The sequence below is a fragment of the Seriola aureovittata genome, chromosome 18, assembly GCF_021018895.1.
Source record: "Seriola aureovittata isolate HTS-2021-v1 ecotype China chromosome 18, ASM2101889v1, whole genome shotgun sequence".
Classification (NCBI taxonomy): Eukaryota; Metazoa; Chordata; class Actinopteri; order Carangiformes; family Carangidae; genus Seriola; species Seriola aureovittata.
In genome coordinates, this window is record NC_079381.1 from 3849631 (window position 1) to 3868429 (window position 18799).

At 41.1% G+C, this 18799-nt stretch overlaps 1 protein-coding gene across 1 annotated transcript in view; it reads left to right on the plus strand.

Moving 5' to 3' along the window:
* Nucleotides 1-18799, plus strand: part of LOC130186466 (cingulin-like protein 1) — a 57681-nt gene that overhangs the window by 34297 nt on the left and 4585 nt on the right. Inside the window, exons 7-19 of the mRNA XM_056403620.1 lie at nucleotides 9670-9957; nucleotides 11221-11316; nucleotides 11987-12145; nucleotides 12242-12337; nucleotides 12629-12687; nucleotides 13400-13547; nucleotides 13637-13741; nucleotides 14470-14622; nucleotides 14942-15109; nucleotides 15451-15624; nucleotides 17066-17155; nucleotides 17242-17325; nucleotides 18227-18345. Of these exons, the coding sequence (XP_056259595.1) occupies nucleotides 9670-9957; nucleotides 11221-11316; nucleotides 11987-12145; nucleotides 12242-12337; nucleotides 12629-12687; nucleotides 13400-13547; nucleotides 13637-13741; nucleotides 14470-14622; nucleotides 14942-15109; nucleotides 15451-15624; nucleotides 17066-17155; nucleotides 17242-17325; nucleotides 18227-18345 (1739 nt within the window). The remainder of the gene's footprint in view (nucleotides 1-9669; nucleotides 9958-11220; nucleotides 11317-11986; nucleotides 12146-12241; nucleotides 12338-12628; nucleotides 12688-13399; nucleotides 13548-13636; nucleotides 13742-14469; nucleotides 14623-14941; nucleotides 15110-15450; nucleotides 15625-17065; nucleotides 17156-17241; nucleotides 17326-18226; nucleotides 18346-18799) is intronic.

Below are 18799 nucleotides of genomic sequence, written 5' to 3' on the forward strand. Positions count from 1 at the left end.
ACGGCTGGTTTTAAGCCTCAGTTTCTGAATACAGGCTGTGTGCATTTCTCTGTGGACTGAGGCTTTGAGACTTTCACAGTATTAATATAGAACCTAGACCTGATCTATAATTAGAAAAGTTATGGAAATCTCACTTTATACATTACTTCCAGTTTGTCAGGAAAGCACCGTCTCAAGCAAGACACACACACACCCTTCCCTTTAAGTGCACTGCTCATTATTTTACCAGGAGACTCTCCATCTTAGCTCTGCCCATGTGTTGAGCCATAATTCTTTTTTTTTTTTTTAAATCTCCTCATTTCTTAAAAACAGCAAAACATACAAAAAGTTAGATTCAGTATTGTCCTTGCTGTTCCTCAAAGGTGCAGAGAAAGCTGTTATTCCTGATGGTTTACGTTACTGAATGAATCATTTCTGGGGCAAATCTTAATCTGCCAAAACATTAATTGAGGGTTTGACAAAAATACACACCTGTCACCTCGTCATTGATTTAATGTCCTGACAGCTGAAGTCACCTGTAAAGTGGATTTAAAAGGAAATAGGTCAGCTTTGGTGCAAAAGTGGATTTTAGCGCTGACAGACTTCACAGAATTTGGCTCGTGACAGCTTTTCACCCTGATCCCCCAAAATAATTTGTTCATCAAACAGGAGTCAGACGACTTCCTGCTGTTTGTGTTTTGTGCAGAAGGTCTCAGTGGACAGGGATTCAAACCCTCGACATCTTCAGCCCTCAGTCTCACGTTTCACCCTGCTTCAAACCGCTCTGTCCTAAGAGAGAATCAGTAACCTTTTTATCAGATTATTTGTGGTTAATCTGTCAGAAAATGACCCAGGATTTGTATAATCACACATCATTCTGATTAGAGATAAATTTAATAGATCTAGATTAGATTTAATAAAAAGCTTTCTGTATATTCACCGATCCATCCCAGATTTATTCACTGTAAAATGTGCAGTCGGCTGTATGCGTTTTGTCTCATATACAGTGTGTGACAGCATCAACATATTTATATAATTATAAACACATTTATTAAGCGTCCCTCGATGTCTCAAAAAATGGATGCAAGGCACAGAACGTAGATCTGCATCGTGGGCAAGAATAATGAGCCAAAAACCAACAAGTCAAACCAGAGCTTCACTCAAAAGGTTTACAAGTAAAGTTACATTGTTTTAAACGAAGCAAGAAAATCAGCACTTCTTTTCTTTGTTCCAAAACACAATGAAAAATCTTATAAAAACACAATTTCACATATGTTTTTACTGAACGACCAAACCTATAAAAATTATAATTCAGTTTCTAACCATTTATCTGAACTCAGCTTTGACTGTATGTTTGGACTTTTAAAACCTTCTATATGACACAAAGACAGACACTAAAACACAGGACCAAGGAGGTTCTTATACACAGATATGAGGGCAAAGTTATATTATTATTATTATTATTATTATCATCATCATCATTATTATATTTTTTAATTTGAACTTATCCTGCAAGACCAGGTATGAATTGTTAATGGGTTGTTTGAGAGGAGCAGCTGGATGAACTACAGAGTCCCCGTTCCCTCAAACTGCACAGAGACAGAAACCACTCTGAGGAACTATCAAAAACACATAAGTCTCTCCGAAACCTCATAAGAGCAGATAAACATCTCCAACCTAAAGGCTGGACACAGGTGTGAGTAGTCGTCGGATGAAAACGTCTGAGGTGTAGAACAGACAGAACCTCTGCAGCACTTTATGCTCGTGGGAAAATGTTTTGGAAAAATAATGTTTTGTAAAGGTCAATCTGGGATGAGACGAACTGAGGATTTCTGTTTTATACTATTTAAATATGGTTCTATAATATAGAGTTTTCATTTCGGACAGATGCAGGAGTTCTGTACATTTCTCCACAGTGAAATTTACTGGTTGATATTCACAATATAAAATGATTCATTTGACGAAATGAGATTTAGACATTTTCTCCAGTTTACCAACATGTGGGGACTCTTAATAAGCTGTTTTTAATTTTCCATATTTAACATATCACTAATAGATTAGGCTTACACTAATAAAATAAACCCCCTGATTGTTTTTGTCATTCCCACATTAAATAAAGAGAGATCCAGGATTAGTTTGAGCAGATCCTGAGCCTGATTTGTAACTAATATTCCTGCTGAAGGGATAATTGTCGGCTACACAAAGTGTAAAAGCGGCGGGACGTAAGTCGAGGACAGAGCGCGGTTGGTTGTTTAAGCTCTGTTATTTACAGCCGTGGGGAGGGGGGGATTGTGTGTGTGTGTGTGTGTGTGGGGGGGGGGGGCAACAACAACAACACAGGAACATATTGCCAAGCAGATTGCCTCAGGCCAAACGTAGCTCAACACTTTGCTCTCTGCAAGAAACGTACGTGTCCAACACAAGACTGCTGCCACTAATTGGTTATTTTTCCATCGCGCTGGTGTTTTCTCTCTCTCTCTCGCTCTCGTGATGCTGTGATAGTTTTGCATTGGTGTTGTATTAAAGCGCAACCGCTTGTTTGCATCTGTTTGTCACTCCGACGACTTGGACAACTGTTTTATGTTGAGGTGATCGGTGTGTGTCACACTGATAACTCTTGACTGTGAGACGTTTCAAGTGAAATGTGAAGAGAGAAAATTTGAACTGAGGGTAAAAGTCATGTTTGTGAGATTCTCTGCAAATACAGTGTGAACTGAAGACACTGAGACGTAGAATCTCACACACACACACACACACAAACTTACTACATATCATCCAAGCACAGTAATCATCTTCTCTCAGCTGTGTGAAGCAGTCAATTAAAATATATTCTAAGAGAGACAACTAAATTAAACAATTAAAAGGAGCTTGAAAATGACCAAGAGAAACTACAAAACACCCAAAAAGCCATAAAACAACTACAAACAACCATGTACAGGTAGCACACAGGCCACAGCGACGCAAGACGAGTGTGAAAAGGCAGAACACAACCCAAAGTAACAAAAAAAAAAAAAACAGAGGAAGCTAAAAAACAACCATAAGAACATATAAAACACCTGGGAAACAGCTGTAAGAAGCTAAATACAACAAAACACACCTCATGAAGCTAGAAAACAACCTGAAGAAAGTGTAAGTCAACCAGACGCTAGAAAAACAACAGCCCGAATGATCCTGACAGCTAAAGCTAAAGAAGCCAGATAATGTGTAAAGGACAAGCTGGAAAACAACAATGAAAAGCAAGAGATCAATCTAAAGAAGGACAACCGGAAGAAACTAGAAAATGAGCAGAGCTGGAATGCAACCATAAGAATGAACATTGAAACCATGAAAACTAGAAGTCAAACAAGGAGACTTGAAACAACCAGAAACTAAAGAGCAACCACAAAAAAGTTTGGACAGCCCGAAAAAAACTAGAAGAACAATTTCAAGAAGCTAGAAAACGACAAGAAGTTGGAAACAACCACGGAAATCAAGGAAACAAGTAGGAAAACAGAAAAGAAATCAAAGGAGCTGGAAAAACAACCATGAGAAACGTAGACAAAGAAAGATTAAGTACTTAGATTAAGTCATCAGAAAACCCACCTCCCTGCCCTCCTCTTTGAGTTTGCGTTGTCACTCTGAGATGTTTATTGTGCTAAAATTGACCACAGCTTTATCTCCTCCATCATCCCCGATGCTGTCAGGTGGCCACAGACTCTCAAGTAATGAAATGTTTGGAAATCGTTGAGCTTGAAATGGCTGGAACAGGTTTGGTCTTGACAGTTGATCAAATTTATTGTTGCAGAATTTAAAAAAAAAAATAAAAAGTTATTGTGTGTGTGCAGATGGCCATGAGCTGAATCTGTGTGTGATCTCTGAGTAAACCAGCCTGCCTATCACAGAAATCCATGGAAACTCTCGCAAGCGTTTCAACACCTTCAACACTGATTTAGCTTTTTCTCACTGTAACGTCCAGGAGACGGAGCCAGGGTGGTGTAGGGTTATTGTGAAGGGGCGGTCCCCTGATTTTACTCATTAAGATTAATTCAGTCAAGGCAGCTCAATCCCACCTGTAAAAACAGTTAGAGCTTTGTCAAGTCTGAGATAGTGACCCTGATGATGTCATTGTGATGTCATCAAAGAAAGGTTCAACAACTCCTCCAACCTGAACAACCACAAAGGTCGTTTTTTTTTTTTTTCAACCGTCTGATACGACCCATAGGAGTGTCTCCTGAAATAGCGCCCCATACGACTGCAGGCGTACCGGACCTCACGGTTACAATGATACACACAGGGACAGTGGAGCACATACCTTCATTGCCTTGGTCACTATAATAACGAGCATGGCTTGGTTAGGTTTAGGAAAAGTTCCTGATTTGGGTTAAAATAAGTACTTCCTCAACATTTGGATGATCTTAGTTGTCATGGTTACAATATAAACTGCTGGTTTCCGCTCTCCTGTGTCATATTCCTGTGTTTTGTTGACCCATCCATCCACCACCTCCTCCTCCTGTTGTGGACTTTGTCTCTCTTTATACCACGTCACCGCACTTTTCCCTTTTTTCTGTCATCATTACTACGGCGACTAGATGTCGCCTAGCAACAAAACGTAACTATGGGTCATAATAACCTGCTGCACAGGTGACCTATGGGCTTCTTTTTTACAGGAGGACAGTCTCGAAAGGTTGCATTACAAATTGGAGGTGTGGAGTTTCGACAGGTCTAACAAAACTTTTTAAATTGCATTATGGGAAATGTAGGATCTAGTCATACTACAGACTCGGTTTCTGCTGCTTTGTTTTTCTCATGAAAGTAGAGCAGAATAATTACAATCATAGCATCACGGATCTTTCGTACTCAGATCAACAAATTGGTTCGAGATTATAAATGAGAGCAGCATGCCAGCATGTCGGGTACAGACAGAAAACCTCCTTAGTCTGGGTCAAACAGTCACAGTGCTCACTACCTCCACTCAACTTTTATTCTGGAGAATAAAACCCAGAGCACTCACATCGCATCAGCGAGGCATTCGCTGTATTTCCCAGGGTGCAATGCTGTCATATATCTGGGTCAGATGGTGCAGAGCTCTACGCCATATGTCTGTACTGTAGTGAGGCCACAGGGAATGGCGGACCAATGTGCGTTAGTGTGTGTGTATATGTGTGTGTCCAGGACTTTGGGGAATATGGACCAGGTTTTCCTGAATGAAGCTGTTTGTCTGTGTTGAACAGCTCCTAAAAACTGAGGAATGTTTCTTTGTCATGAATTCAGAATGTTTTTCAGAAAAATCACGGGTTGAGGGTTGATGGATGTGTGCAGAAAGTCTCTGACTTTGACACAGGAGATCCACGTCCCATCTCCTATGCAAATACAGATTGATTTCTTTGCAACTTCTCTTCATTCTACCAAAAGGGCACCAGATCAGCAAGCACCCAGTATTCCTCCTCCCTTGTGTCTGAGGACTCGATGAATAACTTCTACGCATCAAATACAGCATCAAAATTTTATTTGACATGATTAATCTCAAAGATATCTAACAATTTATTCAAAATGTATTCACTAGTATTAATTCATCAGTCTTATGTCACCCCATCTGCCTCTCAAGTGACCCCATGTGGGATCTTGACCTGAATATATGTAGTGGAGAGCACCCACATTGCATCACCAAACTGAGCACTCAGCTCACAGGGCAAAAATAATAACATTAAAAATCATCAGCTCAGAGCTAATCCCACCACGGCCTGTAAACATTTTAATACTGGTGATTAGCAGTGATCCTAAACCCCAGACACCCACCCTCCCTCGCAGCCTTCCCAGGCCCCGGCTCCTCTCCCACCCCAGCCCCGGTTCAATATCCCTGGGGAAGCCGGCCAGGCGAGTCCCTGGATTAAGGCCACTCGGTGCTTTGGACCCTCGAGCTCCGAAAAGTTAAACCCCTGGATGCTCGCCACTTCATTTCTCTAAGTGCCATCGGCCTTCTTGTTTAGGATTGTTAATTAAAGTTGGATTTATTCAAGTGGCTTTTTGGCAAAAAAAACAAAAAAACAATGCTGCCATTTTCTGTTCTTTTTTTTTTTTTTTTTTTAGTGTTTGAGTTGAGTTTTTGAATTATAGAGTCTCTCTGTCTGTCTCTTTGTCCATCTATTCTATCTGCCTTTTTTTAATTTGTGTGTGTGAGAAAGTGGGATGCTGTGTTTCAGGGGAGGGTGGAGATTTTTTTCAGATGAGCGAGCAGATGTTGCAGTTTCTCAAGGGGGATTTATGTCAGATAGGAACATGCACACACGCGCACAAACGCACACACCGGGCTTCATGTCATTATGTATGCATTTCAACAGTCAACAACATCTACACACTACACAAAGGTCCCAGAGACTAGATTTTAACTATTAACGTGCTGCTTTCAAGGAATAATTCAAAGTTCAAATTAAAGTGATGGAATGAAGTTTGGTTTGGTTCTAACAGCTGACTGGTGATTTACTGTGTAAACTACTAAAGACTATTTAATTTTACTTCTTTATAGAAGAAGTTACACAGTCTTTCTTTTGCCACCACAGTCTTACTTGGTCTGGTATGACCAGCAGCTAATGCTGACTAATGTGCTGACTTGATCACTCTTCTCTGTGTGTGCTACACTTACACTGTATTTTAAATGGCCTGCACTTTTATCTGCACTTTTTGGTCTTATTGACCATTCAAAGCGCTTTACAGTGGAAGCAACATTCACATATTCACACATACATTCATACAACTTTTCCAAGCACATTTTTACTATAGACACACATTCACACGCCGATGATACATCAGGGTAAATTTAGGGTTCAGTGTCTTGCCCAAATGCGGACTGGAGAAAACGGGGAATCAATCAACGATCCTCTGATTAGTGGACCACCCACTCTTACCCCTGAGCCATGCGATACAGATTTAAAACGCAGGTACATAAAACACAAAGTAGATGGCATGTTGTGTCTTACCAGGATACATGTTTGTTGTGTCCGGCTTGTGCTCCAACTCAGTCATGTCACTGAAAAACTTACCATTGCATTTATATAATATTACTGGACTCACATTGGACAGTATCAAAGTATCAAAACTGATGCAGCAGAACTAAAGAGATATCGTCTTTTTTATTCAACACGTTCCACACTTCTTCCTTGTCAAAACCTGGTGCCTACATTACCAACAATGCAACTTAACCACTGACAGTTCTGTGGAAGATTCGGGTGTGTTATGCTAGTAGCAGCTAGCGTAGCCATGAGCCTATAACCTCAAGCAGAGATGAGGAGCGGGCAGAGGCTCGATAAACTCACTTCTCTCCAGAAGGATTAGCTCCCTCTGGAGGCACAATGCTTTGTACAACTTTGTTCATTTGCACTAGTGCCCCCAACACCTGTAAACAAACTGATGTGTAAAATCAGTGGAATTCCTCTTTGATGATAATGTCTTTAAGTAACTGGCTCAAGAGAATCTTTGGTAATGAAAGGAAATCCAAGCTGGCATCATCCCATAATTAACCTACCACTTGTAGCCACAATGTTCACTCTTAAGTGGTGCATAGTCTGCAATAGTAATGTTATATACACATATAATTAGGAATGTTTGTTTTTGTCTAATCCATTACCAAGTCCAGGAATTTGCTAAAGTCTAGCATCCACCATTGCCTTTAAACAGCCGTGCTCACATGACATTGCGCGCAATGGTATAACATACCCAGAACTGTTAAAGCAATAGCATTATCTAAACTGTATGGTAAATTTATATTGTCAGTCATATCACCCACCACTAACCTGATACATCTGCTACTCAGACTCTTGCTTAACAGTTTTTTGGGGGTCTGTTATTGTGTTCAACTCTTTCAGCACTCGACCGATTCCTCTTCCTCCCAGTCACCACTCAGTCCTCACCAGACCAATGAAGAAGAGGCAGAGCAGGCCTGGAGAGCCAGTCATAAGAAACCATCTACAGGCCTGTCCCGTAGTACAAAGCTGCAAAGAGCTGGCAGCGTCAAAGACCTGATCAGTAAATTCTCTGGTACGGATCCAGTCTCTCCTTCCGGTTCCCCTCTAAGTCCCGGTTTAGGAGTAGGACAAGCCTTGAAGTCTGCTTCTGCAGTGGCTCTCAAGACCACACCGAGCAGCGCTGGACCAGAGGAGAGTCCAGTTCCCTGCATCACTGTGACTCCTCCTCTCAGGCAAACCATTCAGAAGGAGACTCAGTCAGCTCAGAGAGGCATCAAAAGTAATCAGATCACTGCGCGCATTGATTGTCCAGTAGGAGGCAGAGCTGCGAACTCTGGTTCAGAACCAAGGAGCAAAACACAAACCACAGACTCTGGTCGAGGCTCAGTGGCTGACTCTGGAATGGGATCGGTAAGAAAAAAAAAAAAAACAACTCACGACCGACAATTTTGATGTCTTTGCATGAAATGCAAATCTTGCATCTTCTCTACATGGACACGGCACGGCAGCATGGCCCTACAGGTTTTTTAAGCACATCTCCTTGCATGATTAAAGCACCGCACTCGATCCGCATGATGACTCGAATACTCGAACCACGGCGAGACTCTAAAGCACTTCCTCTTCAATCGTACTAATCAAAATGGCCTCACAGATGTAAATTTCACTCTTTGATTCTTTCCCTGTTGCAGTTTTTGTCTTGGTACTAAAATAATAACAAACTTGCTATGACTGTGTGATTTTTACTGCATGAAGTGATGAAATTGTTGTTTGCTTGAGTTTCTGTCTGATACATGGTGATGGAAACAGGAGTCCAGCAGCTTATTGTAGCGTATTATCTACAGTGTGTGCAAAGGTGGGACAAATTATTGCTTTGCAATTCAAAAGACTTGGCTATGCAATTCTGAGTCAATCCCCAACAAGCTCCAAGCAAAACCCAAGTCCAAACTTTGTGTTTCAAGTGCGAAATTATTTGTCGGTCTGTACAAACACAACTTCCTCTCCTGCTTGAGCAACATGATTGGCTGGTGTTTCATTGATTCAATATATATTTGTTTGTCCGGAAAATGATGAGTTGATTTCCTGCACACTTTACAAAACACACCTTTCAATCTGTGGATGTGTAGGGTATCAAATCAATACAAGACAAAAGGTTGAAGTCCAAGTGAAGTCAGGAGTAACTGAATTCTAGGTCTACAGGATGTGGAACTAGGCAGCTGTTTGCTGATATGTTAGCCATAACAACTTGTATATTGATAATATGTCAGAGCTGAGTGTTTTCCAGCTTCTGTGGAGTTCTTCTGCCCCCTAGTGGTTAGGGAAGACATTTAATACAAGTTTAAAGAAACCCCAGTTAACGCCTCGGTGAAGGCACTATAACTGAAAATATTTGAAATAAAGAAGAATTCACTTTTTTTTTTTCCCCCGGACAAAGGTAAATCAGTGTGTTGATTCTCACTTTACATCCTTTCTGTGCTGTTTTTATTTGTCAAGTTGCTCCTTTTCAGTTTTTATGTACTGAGAACTTTCCTGTCTATTTAATCTTACCTGTTTGTACCATATATTCATCTTCTCTCTGCTGTCAATCACTGATCACACCAGCAAATGCTCAGTAAATTCATCCTTGTCAGTGTTGTATGTCTGGGTACCTGGGTTTATCACGGTGTTCTTGTGCATACATGTTGATGGGGATGTATTTTCATCTGTCGTCCAGGTTTATTTAATCCCTCCTTCACGCTCTGTCCCTCTTCTCCAGGAGTCTGAATTTGATCCAAACAAGCAGCTGGACAGCCCGTCAGAGGAGGAGCCCTCCACACCCAAAGCCGTGTCGACCAGCCAGAACCCCAAATATCAGCTGTTCCTCAACAACGAGATGAGGACCAACGGGCTGAGTGGCAGTGCAGATGGCCCAGGAGGCGGTGGGTCAGCTGCGGAGAACGGCCCCAGGCTGGCCCGATGGGAGACCAACCGGCTGGGGTTGAACCACTACAAAGGGTCCCTGGAGTCCCTGGCCTCACGGGACTGGGACAGTGTGTCTGACAGGGTGAGTGAGGTGGACCATGGAGTCTGTGTATGTGTGTTTGTGTGTTTGTGTGAGTCAGATCACGCAGATTAGAGATAAGAGAGTTTTTATGATAATCAGATGCAGTTTTAACTGCTGGATGAAACACAGAACCAGTTATTAAACAGTGCCATCTTCTGGATAAAGCACTGCTTTAAGTTCTGTTATATAATTCATAAAAATCATCTTTTACCATATCTTACTATGAAACCTAAGAGTCTTGGACACAGGCTTAAATGATCTCATTGTCAAAGTGAATAAAGCCAAGTTAATTGGTGATTTTTGCAGTGCGCTGAATGTTATTACAAACTATGTAATTCTGAAGACCTTCAACAGTTCATGTTGTAGAGGTTTTATGTTCATTTCAGAACTCTTTTATCCTGAATCTAATTAGATCCACCATTATTAGAATAAGGCACCTATAAACAACTGCAAATATATGGTTAACATGCAGTAGAACAGTAAATGACAAAAACAGAAATATATCCCATCTGCAATATTTCTGGCACATACTGAAAATCTTTATTTACCATTTATAATCCAGTTAATTTCATATGTAGCATTCATAAAGCAAAGTTTTTCTGTTCCAGTTATTGGACGGCACAGTCTCATGGACAAAACACAGTTTTAAGGTTTCCTGATTGGCCGTCCTGGTCACATGACCGTTGTCACAAGATTCAGTTATGTCAGAGTTCCTCAACTTCCTCTGGTCTTTTGTGCTGTTTTTAGATATTATAATTCTCAAGTGAAAAATATGTTTGAGAAACTCTGAATTACACAGAGACAGAAGCCACTGTCAAATTTAATCTAATCAATGGCACCTTTCATGCAAAATTACAATATCTTTATCTTATTTATTTGACTCACTCAACAGCTATTTACCACGTGCAATCATCCAATCATATAATGATCCTGTTAAAGTGATAAATATCTTTTTCATTTGTCATTTTTTATCTTTAATAAGTATAAAAACATTTTCTCCGTTTTTTTTTGATGAACATGTTAAAGAGCTTCACTGACGAGGTTAACGTTTATTTTCATCTAGATGTTTTTAATTAACACATTTAAAGTTTAAATTCTATCTGAAAATCAGTTTAGAATCTGAACACCTCAGTGTTCAGGTTTATCGTTGGCTTTTGTCCGCTCCCTCTCTGTTGTTCATATCTCTCTCTCTTTCCTTTGCTCATCGAACGGAGCTATAACGTCAGTCTTGTGTTGTTTGTTTGTTTGTTTGTTTGTTTACAGCTGGGTGTTGACAGCCCTCCCAGAGTGTTCAACAGTCCTTACACCACAACTTCCTCCATGGATTACAACCCCATGTACCGAATGTCAGAGTTCAAGGTTTGCCACATTTTCTTTTTTACCAGTGGTGGAAAATAAACTTACACAAGTTCTATACTCAAGTAAAATCTAAGGTTTTTGTACTTTACTTGAGTATTTTCATATCATGGTACTTTATAATTCTACTACACTACATTTCTCAGGCAAATATTCTACTTTTTACTCTGCTACATTTATTTTACAGCTTTAGTTACAATTTACTGTTCAGATTAATATTTTACATAAAAAAATACAATAAAACACAAAAATTACTGAAGATTAAAGAAGTGGTTCAAAAATATTTGGCTTGTGACCCTTTATGGAAAAATCCGTGTCTAGTATGAGTTCATTCTCACAGGTTTTTAATATCTCTAAAATGTTAGCAACAAAGAGATATTTCCCATACGATATTTTTGTTTATCAGAATTTTTTTCTTCTTCTTTCGACTCAGATCAATCATCTCACAGCCCCTCAGATTTATCTGTTCACCCTTTAAGATCCTGGCACCTGTTGGGAATCACAACGATCTAACTGTATATAAAGTCGTTAAAACCAGCTTCACCTCCAGTAGCAACAGTCATAACAATCTAATAATGTGGTATATAATTATATCTCAGTCACAGGGGACATTTCTCTGCAGACCTTTTGATACTTAAAGTACATTTCCCCCCCCACTCAAATCCAAACTCAGGGTGGACTGTCTCCTGCCACCTCCGAGATGAACCTGTACAGCTACAACAGTCGCAGCACCAGTCCGGTGGGCATGCAGACGCCCACCCTCGCCTCCCCCCGCCCCCGATTCTCCGCCTACGACACACTGTTGAAGAGGAGGGCCGAGGTCACCAACACTGTACGTTTACCGACGCGTGCACAGATGACATACACCCCACCATCACTTCCACACTATATCACGTGATTACATATATGATATATGTTTCTGCTACAGGTGGTACCCACCCACTACAGCATGCGCTCTGCCACTCTGCCCAATAAAAAAGACTACATAGAGGAACTGACCAAACAGCTGAACGACTGTCAGAAGGTAGGCCTTGTTGGGTTGATGCTCTGTATGGTTTGTTACCACAAGAATCCAGATGTTAGATGGATGCCAGACATAAAAGAATACAACTGAAACTACATTCAGCTCACATCAGTGCACTTTAGAGGACGCACAGTAGCAGAGGTGTTGAGCCAGAATGTCTATAGCACGAAGCGGTTTTGTGATTTGAACCCATGTTGTCACAGTTATTCATCTTCTGACAGTGTTTTTGATGGTGTGTGTGTGTGTGTGTGTGTGTGTGTGTGTGTGTGTGTGTGTGTGTGTTCTCTGCAGCGGAACCAGTTCCTGGAGGCAGAGAGTGTGGAGATGGATAAGGAGAGGAACCAGATCAGGTCTGTGTTTTTGTCTCTCTTTCTGTCCTTCCCTCTTGGAGTTGTTTGTCTTTTCCTTGTGAAAATAGACACAAGCTGAGAATCTGGCTGTAGTGCGCTCAGGGTGTGGTCAGTACACCGTGACATCACTGGTGGGTGTGGTTGTGTGTGACATGTTTGAAACGTTAAGCCTTTCATACAGAAGAGGTTGGTATTAAGTAGCTTCTCAAAGAATTTAAGGTAAGGTAAGTGGCCAGACAGTATGAAAAACTGCCAAATGTCAATATATATATATATATTTTTTTAAAAAGATAAATAATAGAAATTAGTAGAATTTGTACAAAACAAAAATTAATTTAATAAAGCAAAACACTGAATTTAAAAATTAAGTTGATTTCAATCTGAAGTAAATCTGAAGCCTTTCTGCTCCTGTAACCACACCCACCGTGATGTCACGATGTACTGACCACACCCTCAGTAAACACCTGCTTCACTGCAGCAGTGTGAGCTCTGTCACCACTGCAGAGTCAGCAGAAACAGGACTCTCAGCTGGTGTCAAGTTACTCTCGAACTGCTCTCGTACCTTGGCTTCACTCTCTGTCGTCTCAGTGTAAACCTCAAGCCTGACAGCTGTCTCTCTCTCTCTCTCTCTCTCTCTCTCTCTCTCTCTTCTCTCTCTCTCTCTCTCTCTCTCTCTCTCTCTCTCTCTCTCTCTCTCTCTCTCTCTGTGAAGGTTTGAGATGCGCGGACTTCTGGTGAACAAAGAGGACCTGCTGAGGACCAACACTCAGCTGACCAATGAGCTGAAGAGGATGAGGGAGCAGATGGTAGAGATAGAGAGAGAGAAACAGTCCATGGGAGAGAGATTCAGAGAGATGGAGGTATGAAGGGATGGATGGGTGGATAGATGGATGCATGGAAAGATACTGGAGCTATACAGTTTCATGATGACTCGTCTTGTTTCGTGCAGATTGAGGTGAAGCAGGCCCGCGACATGATGGTGGAGGCCAACACTCAGGAGTACGCCTTCAACTTCCTGCAGCAGTCCCTCAAAAACAAGATCCAGGACGCTGAGGTGCACATTTTCACACAGCAGCAGCAAATATCAAAAACTAGAGCAGGTCAACCCTACATACTGATTCTGAAAACTATTTATTGCATAGACCTTTACGTCTCTGTGTGACGGCCGACTGCAGTTTTATACCAATACACAGAAGTAGAAATTCTTGAACCGCTCTCCTTTATCCTGTAGGAGTTAACTGCTTGACAAGACAGGCACTATAGGACATTCAGCTTTCCTTCAAAAGTAAACTGCTGAATTTCATTCTCTCATTCTCATTTCTAATTTTTCACAACAAAATATTTACATTTTCCAGAGGAGCTGAGAACTTTGACGGGCCATATGAAACCCCTTACTATAACATTCAGTAGTGTTACCACAGCCCACTGCTATTGGCAGACTTTGAGTGTTTTAGCCCATTCACTGCCATCATTTACATCCCTCAGGTTTTAAATTGACTCCCTTTCTTCCAGGCAGCCTCTGGTGTCATTTCATTTCTATGAAAATCAACTAGCATACATGAAACTCACTGATAATAATCCATTTAACAATCAAGAATACTATAATCCATCACACAGTCGACATCACATCTGGTTTCATTTGTCAGGTTGCAGATGAAAGGATGGACTACTTTCAAAATGTTTCTTTGTTTTGTTGCATTCAGGTGTTCATGGGAATTTCCATCAACACACATGGTGTCTTAAGAAACAAAGGTCTGAACTGTGTGTGTGTTTTGTGTTCAGGAGAATCTGGAGAAGCAGACGCAGCACGCTAAGACTCTTGCTGACAAGTTGTGGCTGGCAGAGAGACAGCTGGAGGAGCTGGAGGTCGACAAAGACACCAAAAACAAGAGGACGTCTGAACTCAACACAACCATCGTCAGACTGGAGACAGAGGTACAGAGACGGTTTCTTTTCAATGAATAAAACTGTCCCACTTCATTTTATAGGTCCTGTATTTTCCTTCATGTTTTTTCCTTTGAAATCACAAAGAAAATGTAGTTTAGTTTTTAATAATAAAGAAAAAAGACACAAAGTTTAGCGTTAGTTATGAGTTTAGTTCGTTGCGTTGAGTTTTAAATCCAAGTAAATATTAATTTATTATTGCAGACTTTATCTCAGATGTTCACTGCACATATTTATCACTGCTCAGATAAAAAAATCAGGTAAGAATGTGCGTGTACATACAAATGTGTAACATCCTGTGTGTTCCCAGCTGAGCGAGGCCGTACAGGTGTCCACGCAGACCGCAGCAGAGATGAGCCTGCAGCAGAAGCTGCGTGAGGACGCCCAGCTGAGGGTGGATGAGCTGGAGGAGTCTCTGCTGGAGAAGGACCAGGAGCTGCAGAAACTGGAGGCCCTCGTCAGCAAACTGCAGGGAGAGGTACTCCACTTGTCTGACACTTTGGTTGATGTGGGACTGAGTTCCCATCAGCCCCAGCTGTAGTTTGCATACATAACACATGCATGTCACATTTTCTGGCATCTTGGTCGTTTGGTGTCACCTGGTTTTATGTTGTTGGATCAATGAAATTAACTTTAAAAACATAAAGCTCCTCATTTTGAATAATGTCTGAAAACACCTTAAGTATGAAAGCAGCCTCAGGATGTATGTTCTTACGTGTGTGTGTGTGTGTGTGTGTGTGTGTGTGTGTGTGTGTGTGTGTGTGTGTGTGTGTGTGTGTGTGTGTGTGTGTGTGTGTGTGTGTGTGTGTGTGTGTGCAGGTCTCTGGTAAGCTGATCGATAAGGAGCGGACACTAGAGGAGGAGATCCAGCTGAGAGAGAGGATACAGCTGCAGTGTAAGCAGGCGGAGAGGACGGTGGACGACCTCCACATGGAGCTGCACAGCACAAACCAGGCCAGAGACGACCTGTCCAAACAACTCAAACAGGCTCAGGTACTGATCGGTAAACCAGAACACTGACACAATGGTTCTTATTCAAAGGCTCAGTAATTTCCTTGAACAGCTGGGAACTGTAGTTTTTTTAGCAAACACCACTCAAACAGGAGGAGATGGTGGAGATGCTGCACCAGCAGCAGGGTGGTGAATGTAGGTCTGATACATTCATTAGTGTGTTTTTAACCCACAATACTTGAGTAAATTACATTCAGTGGGCCTCATTCACCAACATCTTCTTAAGTATTTCCTTAAATTCTTTCTCAAGTTGTTCTTAAGAAAATTCTTAAGAAAACTCTACGTCAGATTCATGAACGTGTTCTTAAACCGTAGAGTTGTGAGCGCCTGTGATTGATGAATGCCAATCTCCTCGTAAACTGAAAGCGCGTGCCAGTTGGCCCTAATTAGCATCGGTAAACGCCTGAAAGTGCCCTTAAAAGGGCGTGAGACTGAAGGGTCGTGTGCAGACACAGACGGAAGTCACAAGGAGATACCGTAAGGGAAAGTTGAGAAAATGCCAAAATGAAAATGTAACGACGGAGCACCAGTGGAGGTGCTGCTGCAGGAGGTGAGCCGCAAACGAGGGGTTAAGTGTTAATGTAGCGTTCATTTATTTCAAGGGACCATAATGCTTTGTAAAATAACAATTTTAAATGTAATTAATGTCACAAATATTATTGTTATTTAAATAATATAATATTATATAACTGTAGAACAGAAGAAAACGCAATAACCACTTATTTTGCTCAAACATGTCAGCACAACACAACAATGTGCGTAAGATTGCTCTTGAGTGCGCGTAGATTCTTTTCTCACCTAAGAACAAATCCCATATAAGAAAACATTAATGTCAGAATCTTCGTTAAAAGTGCTAAAATGGGCCTTAAGAAGAAATTTCTACTTAAGAATAGTTGGTAAATGAGGCCCAATGTTGGGTTTGGTCTTTTCATGGATCCTTTGATAGATCTCAGCTATGAGCAGCAATAACACAGAGATATCTATTAGTATCAACCTGCAAATGACTGCAGACCTGTAACTGAGATTAAACACATCCTCCTTTTTTCATCCAGGATAAATAAAAAAATTAGCAATTATTTTTTCATTTCCTGAGTGTTTCATCCTTAAACTGTTCACACTGTGTGTATTTACATGCACGACCTAATGATTCAAACAGAGATGTCCACTTAAATTAATCAGTCATGAAAACACAGTTTGGGGTTAATGGGGCATTAATTATGCAAATCCTGTTTAGCAATCACTGTGCTAATTCCATAATCCCAAATATTCATCATGTCTCTATTTCTGAAGATGCTTAATCTGTCCCATTTCTAAATAACCTGACAACAGTTGTCATCATGGGGACTGACCTCAGATCAGAAGCTGTCTGAGCAAAGTTTGTTTGGATGATGACTTATTATTATTTTAACTGTGTCTCTTTCAGGAGAAGATGATCGACCTGGAGAGCGATCTGGAGGAGCTGCACGACAGTGAGCAGAGATGGGCTGCCAAACACAAGAGAGCTATCGAACAGGTACACGCAGAGGAAACAGGAGAGAAGGTTACTGAAAATATTCATATGTTGTTGGTTATTGACACATTTTCTGTGTTTGTGGTCAGTTGGAGCAGCTGCAGCTGAAGCTGATTCAGGAGAAAGATCTGAATGACGAGCTGGAGACTGAGAAGGCTGTCATGGAGAGACAGGTACTGTGTGTGTGTGTGTGTGTGTGTGTGTGTGTGTTTTCATTTCTTCTTTTAGTCACCAGTCTAAAAGAAATGTTATGAGTTCAGCATCAAACTTCCTTTATTCACCAACAGCTGTCTCCAGAGGTGGAAAGCCACCCTTTTGTTTTGCCTCTATTTCTATTACATCTTGTCTTCTCCCGAAGTTAGCATGCTGCCCAGCTAGCCCCGGCCGGGTTGGCCCATCTCATCAGTTTCCAATCACTGTAGCATCCAGTCTGCACTGAAGCAGTAGCTCTGCTCAGAGGGAGCATTAACTTTATTCGTATCACTTTACATTTACATTTACTTCATTCGTAGCCTATGTTTTGAAGACCTGGATTCCAAGGTCTCGTCACTTTTCCGATACCGAGTCACTGTAGCATCCAGAAGTAGCTGCTCAGAGGACGTATTATAATTGCTAATCTTGTAAACGTAACAATGGCTGAAACTCTTGTCAAGCCACTCTCTCTGCAAGAAACCACTCACAAATAAGAGCTAAAGCTACACTAGATGATGATCATCAATGACAATGTTACATGAATTGTGACCAGCATACACACTGAGCAGGACATTTTACACATTAAACAAACCTGAAACTAGTGAACAAAGTATGTAATGACACTATCTCCAAACTGTAACTAAATAGCCACCATACAATCAGATACATCTGTGATAAGCTAATGTTGGCCTCAGTCAGGCTCTGATGATCATTCTGAGACACATTATTGCCAAAGCAATGTATGAATGAGTCTTCAGTATATCAACAACAGCAATTAAAAAGCTGTACATGTAAATAATCAACACTGGAGGAACAGAGGTAAACAGAGTCGAGGGCTTGTAAATACTTAATCTCTGATTTTAAATCTTTTTCTGTGTGCAGTTGCGTGAGCTGCATCTGGAGGTGGAGGACCTTCAGAGCTCCAGAGTTCAGGAGGACGTCATCTCCAGGGCAGAGGGCCGTGTCAAAGAGCTGGAGAACTCTCTGAGGACCGAGGAGAGGTCGGTCACATGACTTTTTAGACGGGCAACCATCACCAGTGTCATGTATCAGACGGTGTACTCTTGTCAAAGACTGGTTTTTCTGTTGTTCATGAGAAACTACAATATGTTACTTAAGCTTTCTGACCATGTTCTTAGTTCACTGTCAGACCTGTATTTTGATTCACTTGCTCTGGACCATGTAAAAAATGATATACATCATTGACTATGTTCACAGTGATTCTCTACAAACAGACTAGGAGGTGTAAATATGACATGATGTTATTTGGGCCTATGTGTAGTTCATCTAACAGTTTCCCTCATCTTAAGCACAACATGGGACCACAGGGGAAAAATCTGATATTAAAGCCTATAACAAATAGTCTTCATATGTCATAAACAGTCACAAACAGGTAGAAACAGGAGAGGCCTCCTGATTATTACAGGAGGATTATTACTCTGTGGTGACAGAGTT